Below are 16,528 nucleotides of genomic sequence, written 5' to 3' on the forward strand. Positions count from 1 at the left end.
TACGAAAATTTATCTTCAGTGGATTTCAAGGCCTGTAATAGTATTGTTTTGAAATTTTTATCGAAGTAGATTCTTGGCATAATTACAACGATATAAGATAATTATCCAATAGCTCGAAAAGTGCTCTGGGATCACCAAATAAACAGACTGCTGATGATCGGAATGACCCTCGAACGGAGTATCAAATTTTCAAAACTTCCTCTATCTATAGAAGACTTCAAGAGCTCATATTCTGTCTATAGAAGACCTCAACAGGATTTCTTCTGTCTATAGAAGACCTCAAGAGGACTTCTTCTGTCTATAGAAGTCTCAAGAGGACTTCTTCCGTCTATAGAAGATCTCAAGAGGTATTCTTCTGTCTACAGACGATCTCAAGAGGTCTTCTTCTGTTTATAGAAGACCTCAAGAGGCATTCTTCTACATAGAAGACTTCAAGAGGACCTCTTCTGTCCAGAGAACATCTCAAGAAGACTTCTTTTATCTATAGAACACATCAAGATGTCTTCTTCTGTCTGTATAAGACCTCAAGAGATCTTTTTCTGTCTATAGAAGCCCTCAAGAAGTATTCTTCTGTCTATAGAAAACCTCAAGAGGCCCGATCTTGGATCGTTTTGACAATGAGCACCACTTGTAGCCATTGTGGAAACTTTTAAAACTTCTTTGTCACTTACGGAATTGTTATTTCATTTTAGAATAAGGGACATTAAGGTATCCCATCCCCGGATATTGTATTTTCTTCTTTTTATAGTCATAGTCTAAGGATTGATTCTTTTTTACTATTTTTTCTTTTACTTACCTCCATCATCATATAGCCAGAAAACATCAATGGTGCTCTTTGGTTGTTTCCTAGTAAATATTGTCACCGCATCCAATATATCTTTGGGTACTTCTGAACCATTTTTGGTCATATATGCGACATTTTCTTCCTGTTTAATGGAATATTTCTTTTTGCTACTCATATTTGGCATTGGTGGTGGTTGTGGCAACGTGTACGACGATTGGGCACTATCCATGCCAGCCAAATTTAAGTTAGAATCAATATGTAGCAACTCGGAAGCAGCATTAGCGGGGGGCATAAGAAGATTGGTAAAACCCTTAGCATTTGCCGTATTAAGATGGCCCAAACCATTTGCTTCGCTGTAAAGAATTTCCGAATTGAGTTCAGAGAAATTTATACCACCTGGTAAACGTAGAATTGCTACACCCATGCGTGATGAAAAGGCCAAACTGTAGGGAAGAGATGGGTTGAGAGGTGTTGGAATTTTAAATATTTTTTGCAACTTACTTTACAGTGTTGAAATAGCCTTCGACTACATCTTTGCTGCACTCAATCCAATCGTGTTTATAACCCATCAAAACTATGTTGGGAGTCAATTTGCCAAACCCGGTAGATTTCAAAAGGGCCTTAACACCTTCTTCCATATCGAAACCGTCAATGACATTGTAGAAGGCTTTGATTTTGCGGGCATTTAAATACTTCTGACCATCCTTGATTTGTTGTTGGCGATTCTTGTAACCCAAACTTGTCTGCAAAATATAGGAAATTAAATTGTTGAGGGAATGTATTTGCGAGGGGTTTATAGGTCGTTCTCAGGTCCCACAAGGAGTTCAGACAATCATATGAATGCTCTTCAATGGAAGACCTAAAAGCAATTTTACATAGAAGCCTTACAATTCTTTTTTCATAGACGAAGACCCAGAGGTCTGCTTCCTATTGAAGACCCAGAGGTCTTCGTTCTAAAGAAGACCAAGAGGTCTTATTCCTATAGAAAAGCCAGAGGTCTTCATACTAAAGACCCAGAGGTTTTCATCCCTTTCTTTCAGCAAGGTCCATAGAAGTACTGTTTCTTTCAGAAAGGTTCCACAGAAACACTCTATCTTGCTCAAAGAGTCTACAGAAGCAGCCATTCTTTGAGAAAGGGTCTATAGAAGCAACCTTTGTTTCAGAAACGGTCTATAGAAGCACCCTTTGTTTTAAAAAGGAAGTCTTCATCCCGGAAGTCTTCATCCTGAAGAAGACTGAGATCTTTTGCATATAGAGGTATTCATGGTATAGAGGATCTAGAGGTTGTTGCCCTATAGAAAACCTTAAGAACTTTTTTCTATATAAGACCAAGAGGTCTTCTATTGCACCCCTAAATGTCTTCTTTCTTTAGAAAACCCAAGCGTCTTCATCCTATAGAAAACTTAGAAGAACTTTTTTATTATAGAAGATCTAGATGTGTTTGCACAATAGAGGTCATAGATGGGATTGTACTATTGAAAATCTAAGGTCTTTTTTTACATAAGACCTAGAAGTATCCTCCTATAGAAGCCTTTGAGGTCTTCAACTTTTACAGAACTAAAGGACTTCATCTTAAAGAAGATGTAGAGGTATTTCTTCTATAGAAGACCTAGAGTTTTTCCTTCTATAGAAGACCCAGAGTTCTTCATCCTAAAGAAGAACTAGAGGTATTCTTCCTATAGAAAACACAGGAGTTATCATTCTACAGAAGACCCAGAGGCCTTCATCCTAAAGAAGAATTAGAAGAAGTTTTTCCTATAGAAGATCTAGAAGAACTTTTTCCGGAAGATCAAGAAGTTTTTGCCAATAGAATACATGGAGGGGATTGTCCTACAGAAAACCTAAAGGTCTTTTTGTATACATAAGACCTTCCTATAGAAGGCTTTGAGGTCTTCTTCTATTGAAGACCTAAAGATCTTCTCCCAATGAAGATCAAGAGGTCTTTTTTCTATAGAAGACACAGAGTGCCTAGACCTAGAGGTCTTCTATACATAGAAGACCCAGAGGTCTTCATCCTAAAGAAGACCTAGACGTCTTCCTATAAAAACCCAGGGTATTTATCCAAGGGGAAATCTTCAGTTTTTGCCCTATAAGAGGACATAGAGGTCTTTATTCTATAGACGATCTAGAGGTTTGTGTCCATCCTAAAGAAGAACTAGAGCTATTTTTTCAATAGAAGACCTAGAGGTCTTCATCCTAAAGAAGATCAAGAGGTCTTCTTCCTATAGACAACACACGGGTTATCATTCTACAGAAGACCCAGAGGCCTTCATCCTATAGAAGTCTTAGAAGAAGTTTTTCCTATAGAAGATCAAGAGGTTTTTGCCAATAGAATACATAGAGGGGATTGTCCTATAGAAAACCTAAAGGTCTCTTTGTCTACATAAGACCTAGAGGTCTTCTCCCACTGGAGATCAAGAGGTATTCTTTCTATAGAAGACCCAGAGGGTCTAGACCTAGAGGTCTTCTATATATAGAACACCTAGAGGTCTTCATCCTAAAGAAGACCTAAACGTCTTCTTCCTATAAAAACCCAGGGTCTTCATCCAAGGTGAAATCTTCGGTTTTTGCCCTATAGAGGACATAGATGTCTTTATCCTATCTAGAGGTTTGTGCCCTATAGAGGACATTGAGGGGATTGTCCTATAGAAAACCTAAAGGCATTTTTTCTATACAAGACCTACAGGTCTTTTTCTATTGAGGATCTACAGTTCTTCTTTCATTGGAAATCCGGAAGTCTACTTCTATAGAAGACCCAGAGGCATATAATTTCTTGTGAACCCATTCCATTTCACAATTTGGATAATCCACAAATATTTCCGCCACCAACTTACCGTCACAACATTACCCACAAACAGCAACGCATTCGATTTGGTCAACATATAACTGAAATCGATTAGTGGTGGTCTATCCTTGGGATCTCCGGCCAATACCAAGACTTGGGGTGTGTAGTTTTTCACATGATCGGAAACATTTTGCAGACGATGTACCGCTGTAACGGCAGCTTTATATTGTTGGGCCTGGGTTGAAGAGCCCCAATTGGCTTCGGGTTTGCGATACATTACCACCAAATACAAGGCAAAGATAATAATCATAGTAATGAGGGATGATATATAATCAATCAGGAACATGATAGCTATGCAAAGGACAAATCCGAATAAACTTAGCCATTGGTTGTAGTACTGAAAAAAAATAGAACAAAAGTTAGTAATAGTCTTAAAATTGAGGACATTTTTCCCACTCACCTTAAATGTGGGTCTCCAACCCAATGGCTTAACAAAGGCCGCATGGAAGGTACAGAAATTAATCAGGGCATATGAAGCCAAATAGAATGTGGAGATCAGGGGAGCAATAACATTCAATTCACCAATCAAAATGAATATAGCCGAGATTATAAAGGTCAAAACATAGCCACGATAGGGTTCACCATGTTTGCCGTAGGGTTTGGAGAAGAAAATCAAACCCGGATAAATTCTATCAATACCCAAAGCCTGGACCAAACGAGGCACAGATAAGAGATTCGTAAGTGCAGTACTTAAGGTGGCAGCAAAACAACCGGCATAAATCAAGGGACCCCACAAAGACATCAGTTGCATAACCGAATAGGAATTGTGCAAACCAAATTCGCAGGTCTAGAAAATAACAAAATTAATTTTAATTCATTAAATTACTCATCAAAATTTCTCTTTCTCCCTTACATAATTGGCAGTACATTTTAATTCCGATGGTATCAATGTGCCATTAATCAAATCAGCCACATTCCCCGAAGCATCACGTGCAGCCGCACCACCAGCAAATATAACAAACACAGCATAGGAGATCATAGAAATCAACAGAGCCCAGAAAGTACCCTTGGGTATGGCAGCACCAGGTTCCTTCAAATCACCGCAAATATTTGCACCGGCTTGGATGCCCGTTACACTGGGGAAGAAAATGGCAAAGACACTGAAGAAATTCTGATCGACCTTTTCCGAGAAACGATAATCCGAATCGAAATTCTCCTTGAAGGTGTCCCAAGAGAAACCCACAAAACCTTTGGCAATGCTTTCAGTGTCGCCTCTAGGTCCAATTGCCGAACCAATAATGAAATTGAAAATGGCCAGGACAATTGTGACCAAAAGGAAGTTTTGAGCCTTGGTTTCCCATTCCATGCCAACACAGCAAATTAAAATCAAGACCACAATTGTAATGCAACCCACAATTCGCACATCATTGAGACCATTGTCAATAATTTTCAAGCCATTTTCCTCTGAAAGAAGTAAAAAAAAAACAAACATAAAAAATCCCGCGAACCTTTAAATTCTTTCTCCTCTACTTACTCAACAAATCATTCAAAGAATCACAAAAACCAATTGTGTTCATGGATGCTGCCACAGCATTGGCAAAGGCAAAGACCACACCCACAGATGCACCAAACTCCGGACCCAATGAACGTGATATAATGAAGTAAACACCACCACCTTTAACCTCACCATTGGTACTAATGGCCGATAGGGATAGCGTCGTTATTACACAAACTGTAGCCGAAATTGCAATAATCACCAAAGATTGCCAAATACCCGATTGCGATACAACCCAACTGAGACGCAAGAACAACATTACACCCCAAATATTGAGCAGACATGGCACCATCACCCCCACAATCCAACCCAATTTTATGTGATGTCCACTTGGCTCAGGTCCGGCATCGGGCATTTGTATTGTCTGGAAGAGAGAAAAAGAAGAAGGGAAGTTTTAGAGAGATGTTAATGAAAAATGTCTTTAAGCCTAGTGAATTCGGTTTGGAAGTCAATCTGTAAATATTTATGTTTTCTTGTGTGAGGATTAAAAAAATTCGGATGGTCTTTAGATGTTCCTCGATTCGAGAAAACCCTCTACTGTTATGAGAGGGAAGAAACTGACCTATCTGACGAAAGCTTCATAGAACGTATCCCCACTTTCCCGCTGCTCAGCCAACAAGTATTTTCCGCTCAAATTCATTTCCCTTTTCCAAGTTCTTCTACGTCATATCAAAAAAATTATAACAAAATGCTACAAATGTCAAATGCAAGTAGACATGCAGCTCATTACCGCAATAATGTGTAGATTTTTATCATAACTAATGAAAATCATCGGCATGGTCGGAACATTACAAAACGACATGTGCCAGACGCTATTGTTAAATTTTACTAATATTACTAATTAAATCCATGCAAATGATAAAAGTTTGGAAAATTAATTTTCGAGTGACATACATAGGAGGAACGTGGTCGTGATTTACATCAATCCGATTTTGTTGCCTTAGATATAAGTAATGTCATAGACTAATAAATTTATAGACGACGGATTACTCACTTTTTCCGCGGTCAAGTCACTCAAAAGTTCGAAGACGATTTTTGGGGAAAATGGCAATATTTGCTTGCATATTTTTATCTGAGAATATAGTTCCCATCATAGGCTAACCCCATGTCTTTTGCCTGAACAAAATATTAATTAACTTGTATTTTTTGGCATTTTATATTGAGTATCTTGGTCACAACTCTCAGTTCGAACATACTCTGTGAGAGCATTCTGTCGTCTATAAATTCATTAGTCTATGTGAAAATAATTCGAAAAAGAGTTCATTCTGCATTGGTCCTGATATTTTTTAAGATTTTTTAAGAGGTGTAAAGTAGGGGATGGAAGATACCAAGGAACGGTCCTGACCGGCTTTAACATGGCAAAGCCCAGGATTTATCTTGGTCCCTCTTTCATCTCAAGTGGACACTGACCTCCGGGTGGTGTCTCCTGGGGAACTGCCTTTAACACCCGTTAAAGGTAGTGAGCTAACATGTGTCGCGCGTTAACCCATAAGAACGTTAAAAACTTGGGTTTGGGCGTCGGGTTAGTAACCCTCCCCTAGAAAAAAACAGCCTACTAAAACAGCCTGGTCTCCAGCTTCACCCCAGTGAATGAAAGACTCGCTGCAATTTGATTAAAAGCAAAATTTTTCAACATCAGTTTTATTTGCGCTCATGCTCCACTGAAGACAAGGACGAACAGACCAAAGATATATTTTTCGAGCCCTGCCCATGACATTAAAATTATAGTATATATAGGCGATTTTAATGCCAAAATTGGAAAGGAGAATATCTTTGGCCCAACAGTCGGGAAATTCAGTCTCCACAGTGAAACATCTGACAATGGTATGAGGCTGATAGACTTCGCAGCTGCAAGAAACATGGTAGTTAGCAGTACCAGATTTAAACATCTCGATATTCATAAGGGCAACTGGCTGTCGCCCGATCAAAGAACAAGAGATCAAATTGATCACGTTGTGATAGATGGAAGACATGCATGGAGCGTGTTGGATGTACGATCGTTTCGAGGAGCAAACATAGACTCGGACCAATACCTTGTTGCAGCAAAGGTACGCACCCGGTTAAACGTAGCAAACAAAGTACGAACAGACACAACACGGAAGTTAGACATCGGTAAGCTGCAATCACAACAGATAGCCACAGCATATTCCACTCAACTGGCCCAACTGCTTAATCAAATCCCGATAACATATCAGGAAAATGGTAAAACATTGCCCACTTCATGCAAACAGCCGCAAAATCAGTACTTGGATAACCAGAGACCTCCACCAAGGAACCCATGATATGACCAGGAGTGTCGTGCTGCTACCGAAGAGAAATGCGGCATATAGGGCTACTTTACAACGCGTAGCGCACAAGAGAGGTATCCGGAGAAAAGGAGAGAGGAGAAACGTCTTTTCCGCAGGAAAAAGAGAGAGAGATGGAAAAGCGGGAGTGTGAACAAATCGAGGTGTACAGGAGACAGAATGAAGTCCGAAAATTCTATCAAAGAGTGAAACATCAAACTGATGGCTTTGGAACTGGCACATCCTCCTGTAGAGGCCAGCAAGGTAATCTGGTAACTGATACAGATAGTGTGCTAAGGATATGGAAAGAGCATTTTTCCAAACTGTTGGTATCCAATAGTAGCGAAGTCGACGAAGATACCACAGATCCAATTCCAGAAGATGGTATTGAATGTATACCACCCGGCCAAGATGAGGTAAAGACAGCAATAAACCGGCTGAAGAATAATGAGGTAGCAGGAGCTGATGGCCTACCAGCCGAGCTGTTTAAAACCGGAGGCGACACGCTGATAAGTTGTATGCATCAGCTAGTTAGCTCCATCTGGCAGGTAGAACGCGTACCCGACGATTGGAACCTGAGCATCCTGTGTCCCGTCCATAAGAGAGGAGATAAGACTTTATGCTCCAACTATAGGGGCATAAGTCTTCTCCCTATCGCCTACAAGATCGTGTCAGGGATATTGTGCGAACTACTAAAGCCCATAGTCAACGAAATAATTGGACCATACCAATGCGGCTTTAGACCTGGCAAGTCCACCATTGACCAGATATTTACCCTGCGGCAAATCCTGGAGAAGACCCAAGAGATGCAGATCGACACCTACCACCTTTTTGTCGATTATAAAGCAGCCTTCGACAGGCCGCTACATTCAAAGGTACTCCAAGCAATGTCTGAATTTGGTATCCCCGCAAAGCTCATTCGGCTTTGAAAAATGACTCTAACTGACACAAGATCTTCAGTTAAAATAGAAAGGAACCTCTGCGAAGAGTTTTGTACCAAAAGAGGTTTAAGGCAAGGAGACAGCTTTTCGTGTGATCTTTTCAACATCCTGCTAGAAAAGGTTATACGAGAGGCAAACGTCAAAAGAAGTGGCACAATCTACACCAATAGCCACATGTTACTTGCTTATGCTGATGATATAGACATTATGGGACGATCAGTAAAAGAAGTAACCGATACCTTTATGAAGGTCGAAGGAGAATCTGCTAAAGTGGGTCTGGCGGTAAACGGCGAGAAGACCAAGCTGATGGTGTCGACGCGCAATGCGTCCATTGAGATCGGACCAAATGTTGAAGTTGTTTCCTATAATTTTGAGGTAGTAAAAGACTTCGTATACCTCGGCACCCCTGTAAACACAACAAACGACATCAGTTATGAAATAAAAAGATGAATTGTATTGCAAGCACTTTAAAAACAAAGCGCCAACTCGTCAAACAAAAATAACTGTTTACAAAACACTGATACTACCCGTGCTGATGTATGGTTCCGAAGCCTGGGTACTTGCGCACGCAGATAAGGCAGTGCTTGGCGTGTTTGAGAGAAAAATTCTTCGAAAGATATACGGACCGATCTGCGTTGACGGTGAATATCGACGTCGTATGAACCACCACGCAGAATTGGCAGGCCAAAGAATAGATGGCGCAAACAAGTGGATGAAGAGATGACAAGGCGCGGTATTCCAAAAAGCGAAGCACGAAACATAGATTGGAGATCTTTTTTAGTTCGGTCTATGGAACAAATGTTCTGTAATGGGCCAGCTAAGTAAGTAAGTATAGTTGGATTTACAAAATATTTTTTTAAGGGCGTCTAATAGTTGTGCATAAAGTCGTCCAAAGAGGTCAAATGTGAATTCTTTTCAAGATTTTAAGTGGTAGAAACAATGTCCTCAAGTCCCTAGCCGGCAGCACTTGGGGTGCAGATAAGGAAACCATGTTGACCACATATAACGCGATAGATCGGTCTGTGGTAAGATATGCGGCGTCAGTTTGGTCCCCGAATTTAGTTGATACGCATTGGAAAGAGATTCAAAGTTGTCAGAATGCCGCCTGAGAATAGCAGCAGGATGCTTTCTCAAGTCTTCAGTGGACCATCCACATGAGGAGGCAAAGATTCTTCCAGCACAGCAGTACAATGAGATGCTTTCGTTGCAGTACTTGCTCGGTTGTTACCGTGAGAACCATCCCAATCACCATATGCTGGCTTGGCCCGACACACCCAGGCATATCAGGAAAGATATTTATGCTCTAGAGAGGGAGGTCCAACAGAATGCCGCCTGAGAACAGCAACAGGAAGCTTTCTTAAGTCTTCAGTGGACTATCCACATGAGCAGGCAAAGATTCTTCCAGGACAGCAGTACAATGAGATGCTTTCGTTGCAGTACTTGCTCGGGTGTTACCGTGAGAGCCATCCAAATCACCATATGCTGGCTTGGCCCGACACACCCAGGCATATCAGGAAGGATATTCATGCTCTAGAGAGGAATGTCCAACAATATAGGAAAGAACCTCTAGATCTACAGGCAGATCTGAATAGCATTCACACGGACGCAGTTGCTAAAGTCATAAGCAAATACAGTGTGAATAAAGTCCTCGGAGTACATTCCTCCCCATCTATGGCAGCTGAGGAGCGTCAGCTGCCACGAAAAACCAAAGTAGTTTTGGCTCAATCTGGCTCACCCAATCTGTCAATTCATTGTTATTTCGAATTAATCGTATGAAAACGTAAACAAAAATTTTGACAGCTTGAAGAACATTCAATGAAAATAGTCTTGTTGTTGTAGTTTCTGGTTCACCATATTATGGGTACTTTACATGATATGTTTTTTACATATGGGTTGTCAATTTTTAAATACAAAATGTATATGCAAAGTGACAGCACATATGTAAAATAACATATCGTGTAAAGTACCCATTACTTGAATCATGGGTATTAGGGTACACCTTGGCGTATAAGTGACATGCATATGAATGAAATTGTCATACACACGTTTAGCTGTTTAGTTAGCTGATTATGATAATAAAAACTACATATTTTGAGTTTTTTTTGCACTTAAATATGCCTAAAAATGCCCAAACAATTATTATTAATTACAATACTTGAAAATATAAATAAAAAACACTGTTATAAATATCAAGGCAATAGTCATATCAGGGGGTGCCACTTTCAAAATTCCCTTGTCATATGGCAGACATTTTAATAGAAATAAATTATTGATGTGATTTGAGGGGGGGGATTTTAAGTTTCGACAAATAGGCAAATAACCGCGGTGGTGTATTTTGATAAATTATGTTCAGACAAACTAACATACTTGTGTTATGAGTTTGAAGCTGTCAACGACAACGATATCTGGTATTCAATTTCCTAGATTTTTTCTGATATCATAACAAAACTGTTTGCCACTTGAATCAGTGACATGTCACATTCACCTTGCCGGCTGCAAACTGCCTGCCATCTGCCTTAATATCGGCTTCGCAAAATGACAATGATTTATTACCAAAAAATGCCAATTGATATTTGTTAGGTATATTTGGAATCCACAAAATTTACCCTCGTGATCATATTTAGATCTAATCTAAGCTATCATTTTGGGGCTATGCTAAGCAGCAATACACTCGATTTGGATTGGCAAAGTAATTGAAAATATTGAAATGTGTATATATTATGGGAGTTCTGGACCAAACCAGTTACGCGATTTTCTTATGGAGTGGCAACAAAAGGGAAGCCAATGGGAAGTGTGGGGAATAAAAAAGGCCACATTATCGTTAATATTTTCTGACTCAACAACTTCTATCTTCCCATGATGTGATTTTGTTTCATTTACAAAGCTGTCTTTATTTGTACAACAATGTTGTTGTAAGGTGTTAATATTCACAATAAATATATATTAGGTTAAATTCCATTAAATCAAGTAGCAACCATAGGGTATTTTTTTGTATAAAACGTAATGAGTAATTTTGATCTCACAAAATTGGCATATTAATGTGTTACCCATCAATTAGCATTTTTTGCTGTTTCTTGTTTTAATATATTTTCATGTTTTTTAAGTAGCAGTCGTAAACAAATTAGTATCAGTACCATAAAACGTTAACAATTAACACTGTTATTGAACCAAATTATAGAAAAATAACAAAAAAAAAAAACAAAGCGTAGTTTAATCAAGAATTTCCTATGAATTTTGTGGAGATTCGTAATCGTATTCTAATTTGACCACAAATTCCAGGAATGGATTGAGTGATTCCCACAAAAAAAGTAAAAAGGAATTACGCGGCTTTGTCGACAGGTAAATAACCTTATTCTTTCTTTCAGAAAGTGTCAACTGGAGCATCATTTATTTTAGAATGGGTCAATATGAGCACCCTTTCTATTACAAATGGTTAGTAGGAGCACCCTTTCTCTTATAAGCGGTCAATAGGAACACCCTTTCTTTTATAAGCGGTCAATAGGAGCACCTTTTCTTTTATAAGCGGTCAATAGGAGCCGTTTCTTTTAGAAAGGGTAAATAGGAGCACCGTTTCTTTTAGAAAGGGTAAATAGGAGCACCGTTTCTTTTAGAAAGGGTAAATAGGAGCACCGTTTCTTTTAGAAAGGGTAAATAGGAGCACCGTTTCTTTTAGAAAGGGTAAATAGGAGCACCGTTTCTTTTAGAAAGGGTAAATAGGAGCACCCTTTCTTTTAGAAAGGGTAAATAGGAGCACCGTTTCTTTTAGAAAGGGTAAATAGGAGGACCCTTTCTTTTAGAAAGGGTAAATAGGAGCACCCTTTCTTTTAGAAAGGGTAAATAGGAGTACCGTTTCTTTTAGAAAGGGTAAATAGGAGCACCCCTTTCTTTTAGAAAGGGTAAATAGGAGCACCCTTTCTTTTAGAAAGGGTAAATAGGAGCACCGTTTCTTTTAGAAAGGGTAAATAGGAGCACCGTTTCTTTTAGAAAGGGTAAATAGGAGCACCGTTTCTTTTAGAAAGGGTAAATAGGAGCACCCTTTCTTTTAGAAAGGGTAAATAGGAGCACCCTTTCTTTTAGAAAGGGTAAATAGGAGCACCGTTTCTTTTAGAAAGGGTAAATAGGAGCACCCTTTCTTTTAGAAAGGGTAAATAGGAGCACCCTTTCTTTTAGAAAGGGTAAATAGGAGCACCCTTTCTTTTAGAAAGGGTCAATCGGAGCACCCTTTCTTTTAGAAATTGTCAATAGGAGCACTTTATCTTTTAAAAATGGTCAATAGGAGCACCCTTTCTTATAGAAAGGGTCAATAGGAGCACCTTTTCTTTCAGAAAGGGTCAATAGGAGCACCTTTTCTTTCAGAAAGGGTCAATAGGAGCATCTTTTCTTTCAGAAAGGGTCAATAGGAGCACCCATTTTCTCAGAAAGGGTCAATAGGAGCATCCTTTCGTTCAGAAAGGATCAATAGGAGCAGCCTTTCTTTCAGCAAGGGTTAATAGGAGCACCCTTTCTTTCAGCAAGGGTTAATAGGAGCACCCTTTCTTTCAGCAAGGGTTAATAGGAGCACCCTTTCTTTCAGCAAGGGTTAATAGGAGCACCCTTTTTTCAGAAACGGTCAATAGGAGCACCCCTTCTTTCAGAAAGGGTCAGTAGGAGCATCTTTTCTTTCAGAAAGTTTCAATAGGAGCACCCTTTCTTTCAGAAAGTCTCAATAGGAGCACCCTTTCTTTCAGAAAGTTTCAATAGGAGCACCCTTTCTTTCAGAAAGTTGCAATAGGAGCACCCATTCTTGCAGAAAGGGTCAATAGGAGCACCCTTTCTGTCAGAAAGGGTCAACAGGAGCACCCCTTCTTTCAGAAAGGGTCAATTGGAGCAGCCTTTCATTTAGAAAGGGTCAATAGGAACACCCTTTCTTTCAGAAAGCTTCAAAAGGAACACCCTTTTTTCAGAAAGTTTCAATATGAACACCCTTTCGTTTAGAAAGGGTCAATACTAGCACCCTTTCTTTGAGAAATGGTCAGTAGGAGCACCCTTTCTTTCAGAAAGGGTCAATAGGGGCCCCCTTTCTTCCAAAAGGAGCACCCCTTCTTTCAGAAAGTGTCAATAGGAGCACGTTTTCTTTCAGAAAGTGTCAATAAGAGCACCCTTTCTTTCAGAAAGGGTCAATAGGGGCCCCTTTCTTTCAATAGGAGCACCCTTTCTTCCAGAAAGTGTCGGTAGGAGCACCCTTTCTTTTAGAATAGGAAATAGGAGCACTCTTTCTTTTAGAAAGGCTCAGTAGAAGCACCCTTTCTTTTAGAATAGGAAATAGGAGCACCCTTTCTTTGAGAAAGGGTGAATGGGAGCACCCCTTCTTTGAGAAAGGGTGAATGGGAGCACCCTTTCTTTGAGAAAGGGTGAATGGGAGCACTCTTTCTTTGAGAAAGGGTGAATGGGAGCACCCTTTCTTTGAGAAAGGGTGAATGCGAGCACTCTTTCTTTGAGAAAGGTTGAATGGGAGCACCCTTTCTTTGAGAAAGGGTGAATGGGAGCACCCTTTCTTTGAGAAAGGGTCAATAGGAGAACCCTTTCTATCAGAAAGGGTCAATTGGAGCACCTTTTCGTTCAGAAAGTGTCAATAGGAGCACCTTTTCTTTCAGAATCGGTGTAAAGAAACACCCTTTCTTTCAGGAAGGTTATAAAAAAGCACCCGCTCTTTCAGAAAGAGTCTATAGAAGCAACCTTTCTTTCATAAAGGAACTATAGAAGTACTATTTCCTAGAGAAAGTGTCTACAGAAACACCCTTTCTGTCGTAAATTTTCTATAGAAGTACCATTTCCTTTATATAGAGTCTATTTTGATATTTCGCAAAAGCACATTTTTCATCTTTTCAAAGAGTATATATCCTCAATAGCCTTAAGACGGTGCACAGTGCGAAATATGAGCAATTTAGCGGAACTTTGCTAATAATTTTTAAAGGAAAGGGCGTAGATTCCTAACATTTTGCAAAAATGTCTCTTATATTAGTGGATAGTGTTTGGCTCAAATTGAGCCACATAGACCCGCGGTTTGCCGTAGCGTTCATGTAACTCCTGCTGCCGTTTTTAGGTTTTACATTCATTTTTCAATCGATTTTGCTGCAAATTGGTATATTCAGTTTTCAGCGGATAGAAAGCTTATGTACAAAATATTATCAATATAGGTTCGCGTTTAGGTATAGCCCCCATTGAACGGTACCGGTAGATGGGACCTATTTTAAATGTTACAGACACATTTTCCAATGTATTTGGTTGTATTTTAGCATTTTGTGTTCTTCGTAGATAGAAAACCACTGTGCGAAATATTAGCATTGTAGATACGCGTTTTTGTATAGCCCCCATATGACGGGTTCCTTCATGTTAGGTATTTTAAATGTTGAAGACAAAAATTGCAACCGATTTTGATGCAAATGCGCATTTTAAGATATTAGCGAATAAACATCCTCCTCACATAAAATCTGTCAACATAGCACAGTGGTCGCTGCCATTGGCCAAAATTAAAAAAAAATTAAAGTATAATTTTTGGTACCAAATATGTTCATATCTACTCCTAACATGTTAAATGTCTCTAAAATAAATTTGCTGTGGATTACTTCTTACTGTACTCCTTGAGAATAGCATCCAAAAAGAGAAATTTTAACAGGTTGGATTTCGAGGTGAATTCAATGCAAAAGTTAGGCGAAAGTAAAATATTAATATCAAACTAAATGAACTATATATTGAGCAAACTTAATTCAAATATTGAAAAACAATATATTAACTTATTTTTTGCAGTTTTGCGTTTGTTAATTTTTGGGATTAATTATTGAATACGTATTTTGACTGAAGGACTTTTGTAATGTCATTTCTTTAGTATAATTAAATTTCATGTAAAGTTTTAATTACGTTCTCGCTCATTCCCCCCAACGAATTTTTTTTCAGAATATAAGTAGTTGTCTATAGATTCTATTTTTAAAGAATCAGCTGCAACTTTCCGCAACTTTGGAACTTGTTCCCAAAATAATAAGGGTACCTTTCAGGGTTGTTTTGTCCTTTTTTTAAAGGTCACCAGCACATTTCAGCTTTTTAAGTATATAGAAGAGATACTGTGCGGTTCAGTTGTATGAAGGATACGTCAAAATGTGATCCTCAATGTAAAATTTGGAAAATTCAGCCTTTGTGATTGATTATTACGGCTAGAACCCTAAAAATACCGAATATTGGGCGGTACCGATTTATGGGGACAACATCAAAGGGTCGACCTACATTAATCGACAATTTTCGGGGGGAAGCGTACCACAAGGAAAGATTTAGTGGCATTTCGGCCATTTCGTATTAATTATTTTATTTAAAACCTTCAAAATTCCGAAAATAGGGCGGTACATTTTTATATGGCGTCTCCATCAAAACGTGGACCCAATTTAAAAAATTTTTGGAAAAAATTTTTTTAACACTAGGGAATACCGATAGCCAAATTACAGCCAATTTCATTGAAAGATGTGATCTTGACCCCAAAATGCCAGAAATCAGGGGGTACCGTTCTATGGGGGCTATACCTAAAGTTGGACCTATGTTGAATTTTTTTTGCTCCTTTTTATTTGTGTTGCTAAACTAGCCTTTACTGAAAATTTCCTATTGATATCTGCACAGAAAGTATTTTTGGCCGCTCTTCCCATACAAGATCGACCACAGTGCATTGGTCCACTTCTGGGTGAAGCCCCACAACCCTACACATCTATTAAGGAGTAAAATGTCAATTTTTTGGTTTTCATTTGTATCTATAATGTTTATTGGTCCATTCAGCAGGTCTGTACCATTAATTTTGTTAATAATGTCTTTCAGATCAAGTTCAGGTCTGCACTGCATTACAATTTTAACGTATTTTGGTATTTGTACCGCAGCATCTAAAAATGTTGCACTATATGTAAATCACCAACATTTAGAGATCAAAACTATCAAAAATTGCGAGAGGTTTCTTAATTTTACAGAAATTATCACTGTTAGAATTAGTGAGTCCATTTCTTCAAAACACAGTCAAAAATGGCGTTCATTGTCGTGTTTACCTTCCACTTTTGGAAAATGCAACTGAATGAAATTCCAGAAGTCTTTTTAGAAAATCTTGAATATCTCCAAAGACCGCGCGATACCGCACCAGTTTTATAGCTTTGCGAACAGAGGAGAATCCAA

The 16,528-nt window shown here is 38.9% G+C and overlaps 1 protein-coding gene across 2 annotated transcripts in view; it reads right to left on the reverse strand.

Moving 5' to 3' along the window:
• NKCC (sodium potassium chloride cotransporter) overlaps window positions 1-16,528 on the reverse strand; it is a 50,524-nt gene that overhangs the window by 2,546 nt on the left and 31,450 nt on the right. For both annotated transcript variants that reach the window (XM_073983113.1, XM_073983120.1), the window contains exons 3-8: window positions 5,104-5,488; window positions 4,483-5,033; window positions 4,030-4,416; window positions 3,619-3,966; window positions 1,286-1,527; window positions 797-1,227 (exon numbers count right to left, since the gene is read on the reverse strand). In XM_073983113.1, the coding sequence (XP_073839214.1) occupies window positions 797-1,227; window positions 1,286-1,527; window positions 3,619-3,966; window positions 4,030-4,416; window positions 4,483-5,033; window positions 5,104-5,488 (2,344 nt within the window). The remainder of the gene's footprint in view (window positions 1-796; window positions 1,228-1,285; window positions 1,528-3,618; window positions 3,967-4,029; window positions 4,417-4,482; window positions 5,034-5,103; window positions 5,489-16,528) is intronic.

This window comes from Musca autumnalis, unplaced genomic scaffold (assembly GCF_047663935.1).
Source record: "Musca autumnalis isolate F117 unplaced genomic scaffold, ASM4766393v1 scaffold_1, whole genome shotgun sequence".
NCBI lineage: Eukaryota > Metazoa > Arthropoda > Insecta > Diptera > Muscidae > Musca > Musca autumnalis.